Here is a 19,305-nt window from a genome sequence, read left to right as displayed (position 1 = left end):
CTGCCACTGTATCTCCAGTGCTAGCATGCTGGCACATAGTCTGGACTCAATAACACTTACTGAATGAATACACTACTAAAAGGGGGCATTGTTGGAAGAAAGAAAAGGTTGCTATGGTCCAGCAAGAGGGCCGGGGGGTGAGCTGCTTGCAACATAAGCCTGTCAACCTGAGTTCCATCCCCAAAGCAGACACACACACCAGAAGAAAACACTTTGATTAAGTTAAAAATGTGCTGTGTCAGGCAGAGCGGCACATACCTGCAATCCTAGCACACAGGAGGCTGCTTCAGGAAGACTGAGAGATCAAGGGCAGCCTAGGCGACGCTGCCAGACACTGTAGCTAAAGAAATTTGAAGTGGGGTGGGAGACGGTTCAGTGGATGGATCTGAACTCAGATCCTCAGAGGCACTGCGGTAACAGGAAGGTCCCAGTGCTCTCACGAGATGAAAGGCAGGGACCAGAGGATCCCAGAAGCCCTTGGGCCAGCTAGCTTGACACATGCAGCAGAGGAAGAACAAAGAGACACGGCCTTTTGTTTGTTGTTTTGGTTTGGGTTGGTTTTTTTGAGACAGGGTTTTTCTGTGCATCCCTGACTATTCTGGGACTCGCACTGTAGACCATAAGACCAGGCTGGTCTCAGACTCACAGAGAGCCACCTGCCTCTGCCTCCCAAGTGCTGGGATTAAAGGTGTGAACAACCTTTAAAACCTGCAAGAAACATTTCCTGTCTTAAACAAGACGGGAAACAAGATCTAGCCCTGAGCTTGTCCTCTCCTCTCCATACTCCGCACGATACACACACCCACATTCATACACATGAATTTGCGCATGTGCACACACACAAAAAAATTAAACAGAATTTATTTTTTTTCATTTTAAAAAAGTAAATTGCACATGTCGGCATACACCTATAATTTCAGCACCCAGGAGGCTAAGGCAGGAGGAGTTCTATGAGCTCAAAGCTAGCCTGGGCTACATGAGCTCTAGGTCAGTCTGAGTTAGCCAGCAAGATTCTGTCTCAAGAAATTAAAATAAATAATTGAAAATACAAATTTTAAAAGAAATACTTTTTTATTTTTAATTTTTTGTGTATGTGCATAGAGGTGTGAATGTATTTGTTCATATGGGTATACATAGGTGCATGTGTGTTCATATGGGTGTACATGGGTGCATGTAGTGTTCATATGGATGTACATGGGTGAATGTATGTATTTATATGGATGTACACAGATGAAGGTATATGTTCATAGGGAATAAATGGGTGCACATAGGTGCATGTATGTATCCATAGGGTGTACATGTGTGTATGAAAAACAAAGATCAATATCAGGAGTCTTCCTTGATGACTCTCCACCTTTAAATGTGTGTATGTGTAGTGAAGGGCCGGTTTGTTGGGGTTTCTGTCCTGCCCGGTACCCCACAGCTGGTAAGTCCCAAAGAAAATCACACAGAGTCTACATTAGGTTATAAACTGATTGGCCCATTAGCTCAGGCTTCTTGTTAACTCTTGTAGTTTATATTAACCCATTATTCTGCTCTGTGTTAGCCATATGGCTTGGTACCTTTTTCAGCTGTCAGCTCACATGTTGCTTCTTCGGTGGTCTGGGCAGGAATGGAGGAATGGGCTTCCTCCTTCCTAGCCTTCTCCTATTCTCATTGCCCCACCTCTACTTCCTGTCTGGTTGACCTGCCTATACTTCCTGCCTGGCCAATCAGCGTTTTATTAAAATACATGATTGACAGAATACAGATAATTCTCCCGCACCATGTATGTATGTGTCTTTTTTTTTTTAGATTTATTTATTATGATACAGTGTTCTGCCTACATGTGTCCCCGTAGGCCAGAAGTTGGCACCAGATTTTATTACAAGTGGTTGTGAGCTACCATGTGGTTGCTGGGAATTGAACTCAGGACCTCTGGAAGAACAATCAGTGCTCTTAACCGCTGAGCCATCTCTCCAGCCTGTGTGTGTGTGTGTGTGTGTGTGTGTGTGTGTGTGTGTGTACATGCACTCAGGAGCCTGTAGCAGTCAGAAGAAATATATCCCTTGGAACTAGAGTTACAGACACTTGTTAGCCACCATGTGGGTGCTGGGAAGTGAACTTGGGTCCTGTGCAAGCACAAGTTCTCTTAACCACTGACCCATCTCTCCATCCCCCCTTCATCTTAAAACTTTTAAAAGCACGTATTTATTGTGCATTTGTATGTGTATGTGCATGCAGACACATGCTATGATATGTGTCTGGAAATCAAAGGACAATTTGTTGGAGCTGGTTCTTTACTTCCAACATTGGGGTCCAGGGATCAAACTCAGGCTGTCAGATGAGATGGCCAGCACCTTCCCCTGAGCCATCTTTCCTGACTCTCTGCTTTGTTTTGTCTTTTAAATATTTATTTTTATTCTATGTGTATGTGTTTTGCCTACATGTATGTATGTGCACCATGTGTGTGCCTGGTTGCCCTTTGGAGGCCAGGAAAGGACATGAGATCTGCTGGAATTGGAGTTACAAATAGTTGTGAGCCGTCTGTTGTGATGTTGGGAATCCAGCCTGGGTCCTCTGCAGGAGCAAGCAGTCTCAGGACCTGAGCCATCTCGAGCGCTCCACTGTATTTTTTGAGGTCTCTGCAAACCTAGAGTTCATTCAGGTGGCTAGACTGGCTGTTTGGTGAGGTCCAGGGATTGCTTATCTCTGTGTTCCTCAATGCTGGGGTTGCCAGGTGGGCACCCTCAGCTTTTACATGTCTTCTGGAAATCTGAACTCAGATCCTCATGAGGGTTGGTTTGTTTTGAAGATAGGGGTTCTCTTTGTGTAGCCCTGGCCGTCCTGGTGCTCAATTTGTAGACCAGGCTGGCCTCACTCAGAGATCTGCCTGTCTCTGCCTCCCCATTCCTGGGATTAAAGGTGTGCACCACCACCGCCTGGCATCAGATTCTCATGTTTTCATGGCATGTACTGTACTGATTTAGCCATCCCCACCACTCAGATCATAATGAAAAAATTATTTTAGCTGGGCAGTGGTGGTACACTTCTTTAATTCCAGGAAAAACAGGCAGATATCTGTGAGTTCAAGGTCAACCTGGTCTACAAAGTGAATTCCAAAACAACTAGGGCCATGTAGAGAAACCTTGTCTCGAAAAACAAACAAACAAATAAAAATTTATATGTATTGGTGTTTTGCCTGCCTGTGGACATCAGAAGAGGGTATTAGATGCCCTGCAATTGAAGTTACAGATGGTTGTGAGCCACCATATGGGTTCTGGGATTTGAACCCAGATCTCCGGAAAGAGCAGGCTGGTGCTCTTAACTATTAAGCCACCTTCCAGTCCCATATAAATAATTTTTTAAAAAGTGTTATGATAACAGTTGGAATTTAGATGTCCTAGACTGTCACTTATAGAAGAGACCACAGGAGTTTTCTGGCTTAAACTTCCATACACTGGGAAAGACGGCTCTGTGGTTGCAAAAGACCCAGGTTCAGTTCCCAGAACCCACACAGCAGCTAACAACTGTTGCTGACTCTTCCAAGGGAGTCAATGCCCTCTTCTGGCCTGTGGACACTGAACTCACGTGGTTTGTAGGCATACATTCAGGTAAACACTCATACATATAAAAATAACTAAAATCTCAAAAAACAAAACTGATGATAAAAATGGAGACTGGAGAGATGGCTCAGTGAAGTGCTTGCTACACAAGCATGATGGCCTGAGGTCAATCCTACCATATAAAAAAAGCCAGGTATTGCCGGGTGGTGGTGGTGTGCGCCTTTAAGGCAGATCTCTGTGAGTTCGAGGCCAGCCTGGTCTACAAGAATTAGTTCCAGGACAGGCTCCAAAGCTACAGAGAAACTCTGTCTCGAAAAACAAAAAACAAATAACAACAACAACAAAGTCAGGTATGGTGGAGCATGCGCATAACTGTAGCGCTGGGGAGTGGAATCAGGGGCAGCACTAAGGCTGTCTAGGCCAGTCTAGTCTAGTCTAGTCTCATCCCATTACAGGCATTGAGACCCTGTCTCAAGGGAGCTGGTGCCTGAGGAACAATACCCAAAGTTGTCTTCTGGCTTAAACACACACACACCCATGATAAAGTGAACTTCCATACCACAGGACACTAGAAAAATCAAGATTTTATTTTTTAAAAAAACATTATTTTCAGTCCCTGTGCTTTAACCCATTTTTCTAAAGTTCAGAGGCTAATGCCATGGTGGAACAACCCACTCTTGTTGAACCAAACCCTCAGAGAATCAAAAGAGCATTAGCCAGTGCAGTTGGGAATGGATAAATACTCATAGACTGTGAACGGTCACAGCAGACAGGCAGACCCTCTAGAGGAGCTGGATGTGGGGATAGAGGGGTGAAGGAAAGAGACGACCCTCCAGAGGGATGGACACACCTGTATCACTCAAGGCCCCGGCCCCAAGTTTACCTCCAAAGCCAGCTACCCTATAGCCTGTCTCCTGCCCTTTCTGAGCCTTGGTCTGGCTGGAGACCAGGCTTTCCACGGCATGTTGGCACGGCCACCTGTGACTTGGCACACCTCTCATGAACCCTGGCTCAACCTAGCAAGGCTCAGAGAATGGATTTGTTCTCCCATCTTTTGGCAGGGACCATGGAGGGAAAGTCCTGGGGCAATAAGGATTGTTTCCATGGAAACTCGATGGGAAATTATGATGGGGAGTGGCTAAAACAAAGAGTTAAAGGATGGGCATTTGATGGGGTGGCCCTGGGAGGAGAACCAAGGGGACACTGGGTTTCACCTGAGATGTAAAGATTTGGTACAAACAACATACAAGGCTGGGCTCTGCATTCAGTCCTGGAACCTACAACAGGGGGTGATGCAGAGACCTGTAGTCTGAACTCAGGGAGTTGTCACCTACTGTCCTTTCTCCAGTCCTGTCTGGATTTGTCCTCAATGAGACAATCACAGCTCTGCGGTGATTTCCACTTGGGTTTCCTCCCCCAGATAACCTCCTGGCATCAGAGCGGGGAAACAGTGGCTATTCCTACTGCCACCCTACCCACCACCTGTGCCTTCCCATGATACCTCCGGCTTCCTCCCTAAGGCCCTTCTAAGGCACTGTCTTAGCAGATAAGAGTCCTGAGGAGATGAACCAGAGTTCTTTTAAGAGAAAAGTAGACAGGGGAAGACTCTTTATGGCAAAAAAAAAACCATCAGGAGGCACCCATTTCATTACCTCCCATCTTCTTCCCAAGGGGTCAGAGAGATCATTTTACCTGGTCTCTCATTGAACCTGTCCCACCCGGACACCTCTATCTTATTTATGATTACCGGATCCTACAGACTGGCTGGTAGCCTATGGACCACAGGTAACATAAGTGAGCTCTGTCAAGATGTGGCCCAACACTGTCAATCCCACCGTCCAGCCAAGCTGCCCTGAGACATGCAGTTGGTCATGAAGGAAGTAGGCCAGCAGTTGGACCTCAAATTCCTCACTGTCCCATTGCTTATGTCCAGGGCCTTGGAAATGTCTGTGACCACTGGGAATAGACCTAGTACCAAATACCAAAGTCTCTGTTCCACTTGTCATACCAAAGAGGGGGCCGCTGCAGAATGGGGATTCTGGGACCTCCAATCTCAGCCACCACCCCCATCTTCTCCTGCAGAAAGCCTCTTTCCAAGTTCATGGCCAGCCCAGAGCCCCAGCTCAGCTAAGAGCACTAAGTTTGGTCTCTTGCTAACTCCCTGCCGTGAGCTCTGTTCTCTATGCTCCAGCTTTCTCACAGGTGAGAAAGTGCCTGCTCCAGGCAGAGAAGTCCTGAGGGCTCCGGAGCAAAGATTCTGAGAGGCCCACGTGAGATCACAGAGTGTGGGGAAGCAGCAGAGCTCACAGAGGCGCGCTGAGCCTCTGTCACTCCCCGAACGCCCACAGGAGTGCGTCATGTGACAGCAAGCAGCAATCCAGGTATGAAAGCATGCCCTTTGTCCCTGGAGGAGGCCCCCAGGGCTCTGTCAGTGTGCCAGAACCGCTGCTTTCAAAAAAACAAGTTAATATGTTTTCTATCATTTAAGTGGTCGCTGAGGCTTAGTGTACAGAACTCCTCAACTGATTAAAAACAAAAGATCTAACATTTTGTTTGAGTCCAAAAACTGTAGAAGCCAGTTAATCTGTAAACGGGTACTTCAGAACACTCACTGGGAGAAGAAGTGTTGGGGGAAGGGGCTGGAGGAAAGATCTAGAATATTGTCCTTCATTCTTGTTCTCAACACAACTGCAGTATAAACCCCAGGAATCGTTGGTAGAGACAGCACCCAGAGCATCCTTGGACAAGGTGTGGGGATGAAGACCGAGCGACTGTTACCTGCACACAAGAAAGATGCTCAGATCAGAGGGAAGGTCCAAAGACCCTGCACCCCTCGAGAGTGGGCCAGAGTGAGATCTGGTACCCTGCACACATACCCAACCCTGCTCAAACCCAAGCCAGTTCAAAACAGAGCCGTGTTCAATCAGGGCTGTAGCAGCCTGGCCCTGACCAAAGTCATTAGGAAGAGAAAGGGCCTCACCTGTTCCCTGGGAGTGGACCGCCCCAGTTCAAAGAACATAACTGTTGTTCCAGCCGGGAGATGCGGAATGCCAGATAGGACGAAGACACCACTAAGAAGCAGATCCTGGAGAAACAGGAGCAGTGAGGGGGTGACTTGGGTTCTTCATATTCTCTCTCTCTCTCTCTCTCTCTCTCTCTCTCTCTCTCTCGTGTGTGTGTGTGTGTGTGTGTGTGTGTGTGTGTGTGTGTGTGTGCATCCACAGAGGCCAGAAGAGGGCATCAGTTCATCTAGAACTGGAGTTACAAGTGGTTGCAAGCATCTGACACAGGCATTAGAAAACAGAACTGTGTAAGGAAGGCAAGCAGGCTGAACTGCTGAGCCAGCTCTCCAGTCCCTGGTTTGCTTTGTTGAGAGAGAGTTACATTACATGTAGCCCAGGCTGGCCTCAAAAGTCATATGTAGTCAAGGATGGCCTTGAAGTCTTGAGCCTTCTGTTTCCACTCCCAATTGCTAGGGTTATAGGCACATGCTGTCGTGCCTCGTTTATACGGTGCTGGGGGATCAAACCCAGGGCTTTGTGCCTGCTAGGACAGCACCCTACAACTGAGCTACACCTCCATATATTTTTTTAGTTTAGCTTAGCTTTGTTTTTAAGACAGTCTGAATACATAGCCCAAGCTGGCCTGGAACTTACTAAGCAGTTCAGACTGAACTCAGCTCCACGATCCTCCTACCTTAGCCTCCAAGTTACAGCGTGGGATTACAGGTGCATCAAGTGCCACCTAGGAGTCGAGCCTTTCTCCTGAAGAAAGGGCATTCATGGAGGCTCACCAGAAACAGCAGGAGCACTCCCCCATTCTCCAAACAGCAGGCTTTAAAGAGCCCTTTGCTCCCATTCATTAAGTAGGCCTGGCATCGTTCTTCTTAAAGGCCACAAGGATGGCCTGAGACTTGTCACTGCAGAAATGTCCTTACAGTTAGCAAGAATTCTATCGAGGCCCTTCAGCTGAGCCACGGAGGAAGCCAGATAAAATGATTATCCTACTTTCTTTCTTACTAGCCACCTTGGTGTTTCCTACAGCTTCTCCAGGGGCCATTAAGGTGATGTCAATCTCTAAGCTGGCCCATTCCCCTACAAAGGCTGGGGCTGAAAAGCAAACCTAGACGGCAGAGACAGAGGATGTGGGTGATGCAAGGTTAACAATCTAAAAGCCTTGGGTGGGTTGAGATGCTCCAGACAGGAACATTGGCTTGACTGAGAACATCCGTGGGAGTTTCTGAGCTCCACAGATTAACCTCACTGGTATCTCCCACTTCCAGACTTCAGGGGAACGGACCTGCTGACGGACTCTTCCATCCCAAAGCTCCCCCTTTTCTACCCTATTAAGCCCCCAAGACCCCCATGCCACACAGACACAGTCTCACTTGCACAGCGAAGTGCAGTCCTTCAGCTGTCCTGATTAAAGAACAATTCTGTTTCTGGGGGTGCCCATCTTCTACCCTGTATTTCCATGTTGCCTCCGTCGACCCCATCTAACATTTGGTGCCCAAACCAGCAGGATGATTCGGGGTCCCACATCCCAGCCCCTCGCATCTCGGTCTCTTTTCCGAGACCCATATCACATAGCACGTGGCCCCTTGCCAATTTACTAGGGCTTACCAGCCACCAGTCTCAATTGGAAACCTCTGGGTTTTTGGCCTACAAAGTAAATCAGTGTGGGTCTTTCCCCCTCATCTGCCTCCCCACCCCTACCCCGACTCCTGTTACGGTCTTCTGTTCCCCAGTCTTCTGTTCCCCAAAGCAGCGGCCCTGTGCCAATTGTCTGTTGGACTGCGTCTACCACCAACACAGCGGAAGGTAAGGCCTGGCTAATGCCTGGAGGTGTACCAGACCCAGGCCCTCTTCACAACTCTGGGAGTTCCTAGGCTTTGACCACATGATTTTCATAAACAGGGGATGCCCTCTTCTGCAGATGTGGCTCCTCCCTTCAGCCACTCTCTAACCCTAGGTGATGACCTGGGCAATGACTACAGCCTCTCCCCAGGCTAGTTCAAATGAGAGATCCTGCCTCCATATAGAAGTTGGAAAGCAGGCTGGAGAGATGGTTCAGTGGTTAAGAGCACCGCCTGCTCTTCTAAAGGCCCTGAGTTCAATTCCCAGCAACCACATGGTGGCTCACAACCATCTGTAATGAGATTTGGTGCCCTCTTCTGGCCTGCAGGCATGCATGTAGGCAGAATACTGTATACACAATAAATAAATAAATCTTAAAAAAAAATAAGTTGGAAAGCAATCAGGAAAGACACTTACAATGTTAGTGTTAATCTTTGGCCTTCATGGGCACAGGTATGTATATATATATATATATATATATATATATATATATATATATACATACATACATACATGCAATCACATACATTTGAACATGCATGCATATAAACATGTTATAAAAAAAAGAATAAGGAGAGAGGGATACAGACAAGCCAGGGATTCTGAAAATTGTCCTGATGGTAGGCAGTGGAGAAAACGGGTTTCTCTGGCTAGTATTTCTCTCAGTTATCCGATAGCTCCCCAAGCCCGGGCAGCAACTTTTCCTTTTCTCAACAGTTTACCCTGCCCCTTGCCATAGCACTGCCTGAAGTCTGAATATGAGGACTCAGACATAAAGCTGGGAGGATGGGTCACGAGACCTTCAGAACTTGGAGTTGCTCTGGACCATCCCCTTGGGTCTAGGTAACAGTCAGCCCTCTAAAACCCCCGTTAAACCATAATCACCATGACGACTGCCACTCTGGGTTACAGACCTCGCTTGGTATAGACACCTACATCACAAAGATGACTTTGAGAAGCCGAGAATCCCACAGCCTCAATTCCTGGTCCATGGTGGGCTCTTCCTCCAACGCATCTTCCTCACAGACGGCCTCTGCAATGGGAGAGCAGCTAGGCATCTTCCTGGGGCACTCGGGGTCCCAACCAGAGTGGGGCAGCTCCCCCTCCCTTCATGTGCTGAAGCTGCTTGGGCTCTTGGACTTTCCATATGGATTTGGAGAAAGAAAGAAACAGCTCTCAGAAGCCTGGCTGGCCACGCGGGGCTCTTTGCGTAGAAGTGAGAAAAAGGGTTAAGACTCTACAAGCAGTTGCCACAGACAAGATCCTGAACTCACCAGATCCTGGAGGCTTTCTGGAGGGGAAGCAGCTATCTGTGGAGTCTGGAGGTATCCGAGAGACACAAGAGATGTTGTCTGGGAGTGACAGGGAAGTGGAGGCTGGGCACACTTTTCTCCACTTCATCTCAGGAATAAGGACTTCCTGTGGAGAAGACAGACTATGAGCATCCCCGGTCCTAAGGAGCCCACTCCAGGGTTATCAAGATTTTCTCCAGATGCCTACTCAGGAGAGGACTATAGCAACAGCATGGTTCTTCTGGAAACTCCTTGGTTATATCACCCTTTGGTCAGAAAGCATCTTTTAAGTATTAGTAACTGTAATTATACCATTCAATATTACTACTGAAAAGACATTTGGTTGAATTTTATGTCATTTTAAATGATTTCGTACATATACAATGCACCATAACCATTTGTTCCTTCTGTTATCATTTTTACTCTTGTCCCCGCTGGTCCTTTTTGTCTTAGCGTCTTGTCCCCGCCTCCTTTCGTACCTATTGCTTTATGGTTGTTGTTTTTGATCCACTGAGTTTTTGAGTTTGCTTGTATGAGCATGGGCAACTTATCAGTAGCTAAAACACTGAAGAAAATGAAACCTCCTCCCCCCAAACAATATGTCTGAAGACTACAGTGAAGAAGTACCGTGGTCATCTTCGGTCAGACAACCCGAGTACGTGCTCAGATCTGAGTTCAAGACTGCCTCAGATGGTACAAATTATGGCTTATTTAATCTAGATCCTAACTCTGAACAAGCCACTGACCTTGGCAGAGGTGAATTATGGTTCCAATTAATACAAAAGGAAACAACGACTTCTACTCCTGGCATGATATTCTGTATACTGCATGCCTGGCTAAATGCTTCATAGTCACTGAGGAGGCTCTAAACACTTCGAGGTCACCGACACTTCATCTCTGCCCTCAGAACTCAACTATTCCTACACAGGGCCTTAGCTCCCGGAGAAAAGCAGAAGTCTGGGTTGTCAGTGACAGCTTTGGGGTTCTTTTGTTTTTTAACGTATTCATTTTGTATGTGTGTGTGTGTGTTTGCCTGCTTGTGTGTGTGTGTATTTTGCCTGCTTGTATTTGTGTGTGGTGTTTTGTCTGCTTGTATTTGTCTGTGTTGCCTGCTTGTTTTTGTGTGTGTGTGTTTTGCCTGCTTGTATTTGTCTGTGTGTGTTTTGCCTGTTGTATTATGTGTGTGTGTGTTTTGCCTGTTGTATTATGTGTGTGTGTGTTTTGCCTGTTGTATTATGTGTGTGTGTGTTTTGCCTGTTGTATTATGTGTGTGTGTGTTTTGCCTGTTGTATTATGTGTGTGTGTGTTTTGCCTGTTGTATTATGTGTGTGTGTTTTGCCTGTTGTATTATGTGTGTGTGTTTTGCCTGTTGTATTATGTGTGTGTGTTTTGCCTGTTGTATTATGTGTGTGTGTGTTTTGCCTGTTGTATTATGTGTGTGTGTGTGTTGCCTGCTTGTATTTGTCTGTGTGTGTTTTGCCTGTTGTATTATGTGTGTGTGTGTTGCCTGCTTGTATTTGTCTGTGTGTGTTTTGCCTGTTGTATTATGTGTGTGTGTGTTGCCTGCTTGTATTTGTCTGTGTGTGTGTTTTGCCTGTTGTATTATGTGTGTGTGTGTTTTGCCTGTTGTATTGTGTGTGTGTGTTTTGCCTGTTGTATTGTGTGTGTGTGTGTGTTGCCTGTTGTATTGTGTGTGTGTGTTGCCTGTTGTATTATGTGTGTGTGTGTTGCCTGTTGTATGTCCTCTGCAAGAGCAGCAACCACTCTTAACCACAGAGTGTTCCTAACCACAGAACCACCGCCCCAGCGCCTGGCTTTGGAGTTCTTGTCTAAGGACATGTCTGTGGCTTTGCAAGTCCTCCTTCCTCTGAGAAAAGAAAGAGGATGGCTGGCTGGCTTTGCATCCATTTGGTTTGGGACTCAGCCCAGCCAGTGTTTGGGGGACATACTTCTGTCAGAGTCGGCAAATCTGCTGAGGCCTAAAGTGCTCCACATGGCATGCAGTCTAGGAGTCCCTTACCAGTGTGGCCACTGGCTCTAGAACCCGTACCCTAATTCTACAAGGTGGCCCTAAGGTTTTGGAGCCCCGCTCCCTCACAGGCCCTGGCTCCCAGCCTCAGCTCTCACCGGAGACTCGCACTCAGCTTCCTCAGAGCATTTCCTCACACTCAGACTCTTCTTGCTGGAAGGCTGGGGAGGAAAGGGGAGAAACAGGCGAGATCAAACACGGGGAGGCCCCACAAACACGCTGCCTGTGTCGGGTAAATTCCAGGTCAGAGTTTCTACACAGTGGGGAATTGGGGGTGTTTTGTACTACTGTAGGGAAGCAAATCCCAAGCAACTCATTTTCCATGCCCCTGCCCCCATCCTACTTCCCTTTCTTCACCTTAGCCATAGGGTACACTGAGAAGCAGCCATATGCCCCTGTATCTCTACACTTAGGAAGCATAGGTGGGGACACACCAAGACTGGCCAAAAGATATGCCAATGCCAGGTGGTGGTGGGGCACACCTTTAAGCCCAGCACTCAGGGACGTAGAGGCAGGTGGATCTCTGTGAGTTCAAGGCCAGCCTGGTCTACAGAGTTAGTTCCAGGACAGCCAGAGATACACAGAGAAACCCTGACTCAAAAAACAAAAACAAAAACAACAACCCAAAAGATATATCAGTGATGCAGAGTTCAAATACAGTCTCTGGTGTATTGAGCTCCGACAGTAAGTCCCCTCTCTCTGCTCCCATTCCTGGTGCTAGAGAGACAGGTTAATCTCCCCGAATTGCCTTCTCCCGTGACCTGGGTGCAGCCTCCTAGGTCAACTTTGCCTCTGGGTTCCATACCTGCAGGTGGGTGCAGACCCTCCTCAGCACATCATAAACACTGTCCCGGGAGAGCAGAGACACAAAGACGTACTGGGACATGCAAGGAAAACAGAAAGGACTAGAGTGAGATGGGGCTTCTTGCCGTACCAGCAGACCATGCCCATGGATCAGGGCCAAGCCCAGAGGTGGACGGGGCCATGAGAACCAACAAGACCACCACCTGGAACAGCTACAGGGTAAGAAGTCCAAGTCTGGGAGTAAGCAGGCCAGCATCAGGCCATGAGTGTCGAGAGCTATGGTGGGGAGAAGGACAGGAGAAGTCGTTGGCCCGGAGACCCACAGACCTTCTGGCTAGTGTTGGTGGTGATGGCCAGTCCATTGGGAAGGAGTCGCGCCATCTTGTGTTTTTTGATCAATTGCACAGATACCACAGGAATGACCACCTGAGAGAGAGAAAGAGAGAGAGAGGCATGCTTCTCTCAGGACTTACCCCCCAAGAACACAGGCCCTGGGTGTAGACACAGCTGGCACTCAGCCAAGAATGCACACCCTGGTGAAGCCTTGCTTGTGTGTGGTAGCAGGGGGCATCTAGACCTTTCATGGTCTCATTCAGGGTCTCCTTCCAACTATGCCCACCTCTGTGCCCCAGCCTGGATAACACATGCTGCTTCAGATTCTCCTCTGCGCATGATCCCTGTTATCCAAGACTCTAAAGACAATTGTTCGACTACTCACCGAGTCCCCTGAGCTGGCCCTTAGTCACACCCAGTGACTCTCCCTGAAAATGACACCAGACTCAGACCCTGAATTCATTTCTGATATATCTGAAGCCAGTATAATTTAGCTGTCCATCGTTCAGGCCAGCAGATGTAGAATCATCTGTGTTTTTGGAGGAAGAGAACTACTTCCCTGAACATGGGATGAGATACCTTAGTGCTGCTCATCCAGCCAGTGAGAGGCTTCACCATGTGCTGAGGACATGGCTAGAGGCATGCATACAGGACAGGAGACCGTCCCTCCTCTGGTCCCGGGCAAGGGCCTTACTGGTTCCTAGCAACCCTCACCACTCATGACTACCTTGATATCCTTGCCAAAGAGGCTGGCATGGAAGCAGAGCCAGTTAGGAGAGATATAGAGCCGGCCATGGAGAAGGAGGTCTCTCTGGAGGGCACAGGAACACACTGGGAAGTCACAGGAGAAAGGATGGCCATGAGGAAGGTTAACTCAGAGAAGGCCCAGGTCCGGACCCTCTTACCTCTTCACCTGTCCTCAGACTCTCCTGTCCCCATTCCCAGTCTATCCCACAAGCACGCAAAGAGTCCTTCTGAGAATCCCAAGTGTCCCACTCCACCCCACTAGACTACTAGATGTTTCCTCTTTCTCCACTGTCCACAAGGTCTGAGCAACTTCCTGTCCAGGTCTCTAGCCCCAGATTCCTGTTACCTCAGGAAGAGGCTTTACCCTGCCCCGAGAAGAGGATCTAGCTTGTACAAATGTCCCTATGTGCTCAGGGCGGGGTCTGGGCAGGGGACAACACTCTGTCTGCATTGAGAGCGGAACGGAAAGAGCTTTCCTCCCACAAACCTGCAGAACTCAACCCCGCATCCCACACCACACTGTCTCCTCAGGCTTTTGCAGAAAGAAGGACCTGCCGCATCTAAGTCATTCCCACATGTAAATTAAGCACAAAGGCTCCCAAGAAAAGGCCTGGGTACCCAGCAGCCGTGCTCACCTTTGAGAACCATCTCTTCCAAGGGGATGTCTTTAAACAGCTTGTGGTACTGCTGGTTGTACTTGTTCAGTGGTGTCTGCAAACACAAGACCCGGCTCTGAGAGGCTAGCGGTCAGACCACCACAGGGCCCTGCTCTGGTCACCGGGAGATCAAGGGTGTGAAGGGCTGAGTTCCAAGTCTAGCTTATCTCCTGGTAATGTTGAGTTCTTACAGGGAGCTGGTGACTACAGGGAACACACCATCCCCATCAAGGCAAGGCTCTCACTCGGGTCTCCTGGGGCTTCTGCTAACAGGCCTAGTGGCCAAGAGGTCAATAGTGAATTCAGGCATCCCAGTACACCTCCCTCAGAGAGCAGACAAAGGGGGCCTCCACACACTTACCCCTTCCCGGCCATACTTCTTTATCTCTTCACCCTTCGAGCCTTCTGACCAGTGTAGGCTGCAAAGGAGAAATTTCATTCCAGGGACAAGGAACCCTTGAGTCCGGCCCATGTATCCTCAGTGCCAGTTCTGCCCTGGCTTTGAGCCAGAAGATTGGAGCAGAGATTGGCGACTAAGGCCCTTCTCTAAGAGACACAGTAAAGTGGTAAGGACTGCAAGCACGCTGCTCATCCCTGGGGAAGGGCACTTGCGAGGCCGCCTTCCCAAGCAGATTTGAGTGACACCCACAAAGGTATGCTTGGCCTGAGCCTCCGTCTCCCACAATGCTGAGGAGCTGCTCAGCCCTGAGCAGCAAAGACACCCCAATTTCTCTAGCCAAGGAGTAGGCAGAGGCACAAGCAATGTGGGTTCAGGGACCATAGTCTAAGGGTGTACAAGCCAGAAGCGTTAGACTCACAGCTCCAGGGCCATGATACAGACAGATCTGCCCTCCTTACGGCCTCCTGGGGCAGCGTGCACCTCCTCATTGAGGCACTGAGCACATTCAACTGACTGACTGAGGCTACTGAGCAGGAAAGAACGTGCTGAAATACAAAGCATTGCTCTGGCCAGGTTGGCCCAAGGACAGGTGGGCAGGGAAGAAACTGGTAACCTGAGAAGCCTGGTCCCTGCAAGGTTCCAATGCACTGGGTCAGGCTGGAAGGGTGGGAGGAAGAGGCCTCAGCAGGCTACAAGGTGTGCTAAGGTGTTCTGCCCGACTCAGACCTACGATGCCCCCACCTCTCATATTTATATGTCTGTCTGTCTGTGTGTCTGTGTGTGGGGGGGGGGCCGGAGGACAACCTTGAGAGCAATCCTCAAGAATGCCATCCACCTCTTTTGAGTCAGGGTCTCTCACCTGTCTGGAGCCCTCCCGTTAGGCTAGGCTGGCTGTCCAGTGAGATTCTCCTGTCTCTACCTCCCTGGCACCAGAATTAGAAAAACACATCGCCACAATCAGCCTTTTTCTCTCACATGGGCACTGGGGATTGAACTCAGGTCCTCGTGCTTGGAAAGACCAGTGCTTTATTGACAAAGGGATCTTTCCGGTCCCTTAATGTCCAGCCACGAGCAGGTCACCTCCTGACAGTCCCCACCCTTCCTAGTCTGGACTTGTGTGTGATCGGAAAGGGGCCTCACCTGTCACCTGGGGGTTCCTGGACCTTTTCTGGTTTCTCTGTGCAGGGTGCAGAGCTCTTCAGAGACGCTGTCTTCCCATGCATTTGTTGTTTGCTAGAGGGAAATGTGTCCATGTTAGAAAGGAAGAGTAGGGACGTCTTTTCCTATCAGCCTCACTCTGTCCATCCAGAGCAGCGGGTCTGTCCCCTGCCCTTGCTTGATGTACAGTGTAAAGTTGAAGATGTCATAATTTGGAGTCGCTTCCAAAGGCTGTGCCCATTGACCCAGTGACCAGCCTTCGGAGAGGGAGCTCATTTTCCCATTTCCAAGCACTGTTCTCACTTCTGCCCATTTGATAGGCCATACTATGTCACCTTCATTTGCATTTTGTCTACTGGAAGGTGTCTCCCACAGCGTCTTGCCTAGAAACCTAAAGTTCAGTTAATACCTGGCCCAGAACAAAAGATCAGTCTGTCTACCTCGTTTTAATTTCTAGGCAACTGCTTGCAAGTCTAGGAAGAGTTGAGCCTCCAGCCCCACCCTGGAGGACGGACACAGACGTGTTCATGTTGAAAGTGAAAGTTTCTAAGGTGCCCTGGCAGCTACTGTAAACTATCAGTTTCTGGGAAAGGCTGCAATGTACAGGGTCCTTTATCAAATGCCATTAGAGATGTGGAAGGTAGATTCCAGTCAGCCTACAAGGGAGGGTGGCTGCGAGGAGGGAGTGGACTGCCCAGACTCGGAAGTGGTGGCTTAAGTCACTTTCAGACAATGAGAGTACCTCAGTCATGACAGCCAAGCTATTTCAAAAATATCCTTTTTCAGGCTGGGGAGAGAGCTCAGTCTGCAAAGGGCTTCCTTGCAAACAGAAAGACCCCAAGGCGATCCTCAGAACCCACGTAAAGATACCAGGCATGGCAGCACGTACTGTAATCCAAGTACTGGAGAGGCAGAGATGGGCAGTGGGCTCACTAGGCAGCCAGCCAAATCTCCTGGGAAAGCTCCAGGCCAATGAGAGACAAAAATAACAACAGCTTCCACACGTGTGTGCATCCATGGGCTTGGACAACTGCCACACCCACGTGTGCCCTCACAGGCACATGCAGACAAACACTTTGTCTTCTTTAAGAGACAGAATTACAGACTTGGCCCAAGGTCCTCCAGGACCCTCAGAGTTTATCTAGGCTGACACCCCGCAACCACAACATCATACAGATCAGAAAAAAAGTTAACCCTGACAAGGGACAGGCCCTGTCCAGTGTCACATTGTGAAGATCTGTCAACCTCACTTATAACATTGGCCTAGTCCCGTGTGACCCGGTGACCTATCTCCTCAGCCTCATAGAAGGTTTGACATGCATATCACCACACACAGTTTTACACCGCGTGCTGTTTCAGCCCATGATGGGCAACTCACCTGTGACATAGCTCCCTAAGATACACCACCCAGCGATGTCTTGGTTCCTGTAAGCACACTCTGTGTTTGCACAACAGCAAGATCTACTAATGACACATGTCTCAGAATGTTTCTTTGTGGCTAAATGACTCATGATTGTATTTACTGAAGGAAGTAACAGACTATTCTTGCAATTTGATCCTCTGGCCCCTCAGGTTAGTTTCTGGGTATACTTGGCTTTATCCCTTCCCACTTTGCAGAGGGCTTTTCTCCTAACCTTTTAATGTTTGCTGTAAAGAATGTGGTAAGTCTAAAGCATTTATAAACGATTGAAATCATCCATTAAAAACTTCCCTAAAAGTTTCTGGGGGGATGGTGGTGTACACCTTACATCCCAGCACTCAGAGAGGCAAAGGTAGGCGGATCTCTATGAAGTCAGCCCAGTCTGCAGTTCTAGGACAGGCAGTGCTATAGAGAAATCCTGTCTCAACACACATACACACACACACACACACACACACACACACACACACACCCCAAAACAATTCCCTAAAAGAGCTGAGGATGTGGTTCAGTTGATAGTGTGCTTATCTAGCATGGAGCAGGTCTCAAGTTGGAGGTCAGCCTAGACTCCATAATGTGAACCTGTTTCAAAGAAGAGAAGGAAGAAGAGGGGGAGAAAAGAAAAATTCTATTCAAGTCTTTTACCCATTTTCTTAACCTTAAGCATAAATGAATGTTTTATATAAATGTATTGCAGAGCATACAATCTGTTCTGTGACTTTTGTTGTTCCATAGAAATTCTCCCAAGTTACCATTTACTCCTGAGATAGAGTCTTTTTGGTTTTTCGAGACAAGGTTTCTCTGTATAACAGCCCTGGCTGTCCTGGAATTCATTTTGTAGACCAGGCTGGCCTCAAACTCACAGAAATCTACCTGCTTCTGCATCCCAAGTGCTGGATTCAAGGTGTGCACCACCACACCCAATCTGAGATAAATTCTAAAAAGGAAAACTAGAGGCCTGAAAACCAACTTTTCTCAAGCTCTTTAGAGCCACCTTCAAACTGCTCTGCATATGCTATGCCAACTAACCCAGTGACCAGCACCTGAAAAGCTGTCCACTCCCCATACCCAAGTTCTATTCGGAAAATCTTCTTTTCTCATCTTTGTTGATTTGATAGCAAAAACTGTGTCCTTTAATTTGGGAGGGGGGTGAGCAGAAGTTCAAGGTCATCGTTGATTACATAGAGAATTCAAGGACTGGGACCTGTCTAGTAAGAAAGGTGGACCAGAAAGAGGGCTCAGGGAATAAAGGCACCTGCTGGCAAGCCCAACAACCTGAGTTCAATCCCTGAACCCACATACTGGAAGGAAAGAATAGACTGTCCAAAGTTGTCCTCTGACTTTGACATGTGTGCCAAAGCACATATATGCCCACACATATGCACATACACATGTACATAAATAAAATAATTAATGAAAAAAGAAGGGAGAAAGAAAGGCAGGCAATGGAGCTGGGGGCATTGTAGCACATACCTGTGATCCTAGCACTTGGGAGGCAGAAGCAAGGAATCCCAGCATGCCTAAGGCTACCCTGGTCTACCATAGCAACTTTTAAGCCATCCAGAGCTTACATATCAAGACTCTGTCTCAAAAAATAAAAAAGAGCTGGTGAGATGGTTCAGCAGATTAAGGGACTTGCCACTAAGCCTGAGGGCCTGAGTCTAATCCCTGGGAGTCACATGTTGGGAAGAGAACATTGATTCCCATGAAATTTTCCTCTGACCTCCACATTCTTGCCGCAGCACATACATATCCCCCACACCATACTCATATATGTGCATTACATGCACACACAAGTCAACAAATGTAATAAATATTGAAAAGGAATAGTAGGCACACAGGAAGCAGAGGCAGGTGGATCCCTGTGAGTTTGAGGCCAGCCTGGTCTACAAAGTGAGTTCCAGGACAGCTAGGGCTGCTCCACAGAGAAATCCTGTCTTGAAAAAAAAATGAATAAATAAACCGGGCCTTTAATCCCAGCACTCAGGAGGCAGAGGCAGGGGGATCTCTGTGAGTTCGAGGCCAGCCTGGTCTACAAGAGCTAGTTTCAGGACAGGCTCCAAAA

General features: G+C 48.2%; 1 protein-coding gene across 3 annotated transcripts in view; it reads right to left on the bottom strand.

Annotated features, from left to right (window-relative positions):
* Nucleotides 1-4,111: 4,111 nt before the first annotated feature.
* The window catches only part of Gramd2a (GRAM domain containing 2A), a 39,445-nt gene continuing 24,251 nt past the window's right edge, over nt 4,112-19,305 (bottom strand). For 2 of the 3 annotated variants that reach the window (XM_048424060.3, XM_085689171.2), the window contains exons 2-12: nt 15,803-15,895; nt 14,624-14,681; nt 14,242-14,317; nt 13,587-13,690; nt 12,854-12,952; nt 12,528-12,599; nt 11,821-11,883; nt 9,676-9,820; nt 9,338-9,434; nt 6,526-6,630; nt 4,112-6,323 (exon numbers count right to left, since the gene is read on the bottom strand). In XM_048424060.3, coding sequence (XP_048280017.2) covers nt 6,320-6,323; nt 6,526-6,630; nt 9,338-9,434; nt 9,676-9,820; nt 11,821-11,883; nt 12,528-12,599; nt 12,854-12,952; nt 13,587-13,690; nt 14,242-14,317; nt 14,624-14,681; nt 15,803-15,895 — 916 coding nt within the window. In that variant the 3' untranslated portion in view covers nt 4,112-6,319. Of the gene's footprint in view, nt 6,324-6,521; nt 6,631-9,337; nt 9,435-9,675; nt 9,821-11,820; nt 11,884-12,527; nt 12,600-12,853; nt 12,953-13,586; nt 13,691-14,241; nt 14,318-14,623; nt 14,682-15,802; nt 15,896-19,305 lie in introns of those variants that run through there. The other variant, XM_085689172.2, reaches the window with a different exon arrangement.

This window comes from Myodes glareolus, chromosome 4 (assembly GCF_982192425.1).
Source record: "Myodes glareolus chromosome 4, mMyoGla1.1, whole genome shotgun sequence".
Lineage (NCBI taxonomy): Eukaryota > Metazoa > Chordata > Mammalia > Rodentia > Cricetidae > Myodes > Myodes glareolus.
The sequence above is the reverse complement of the archived record's forward strand: the minus strand, read 5'-3'. Positions and strand labels throughout refer to the sequence as shown.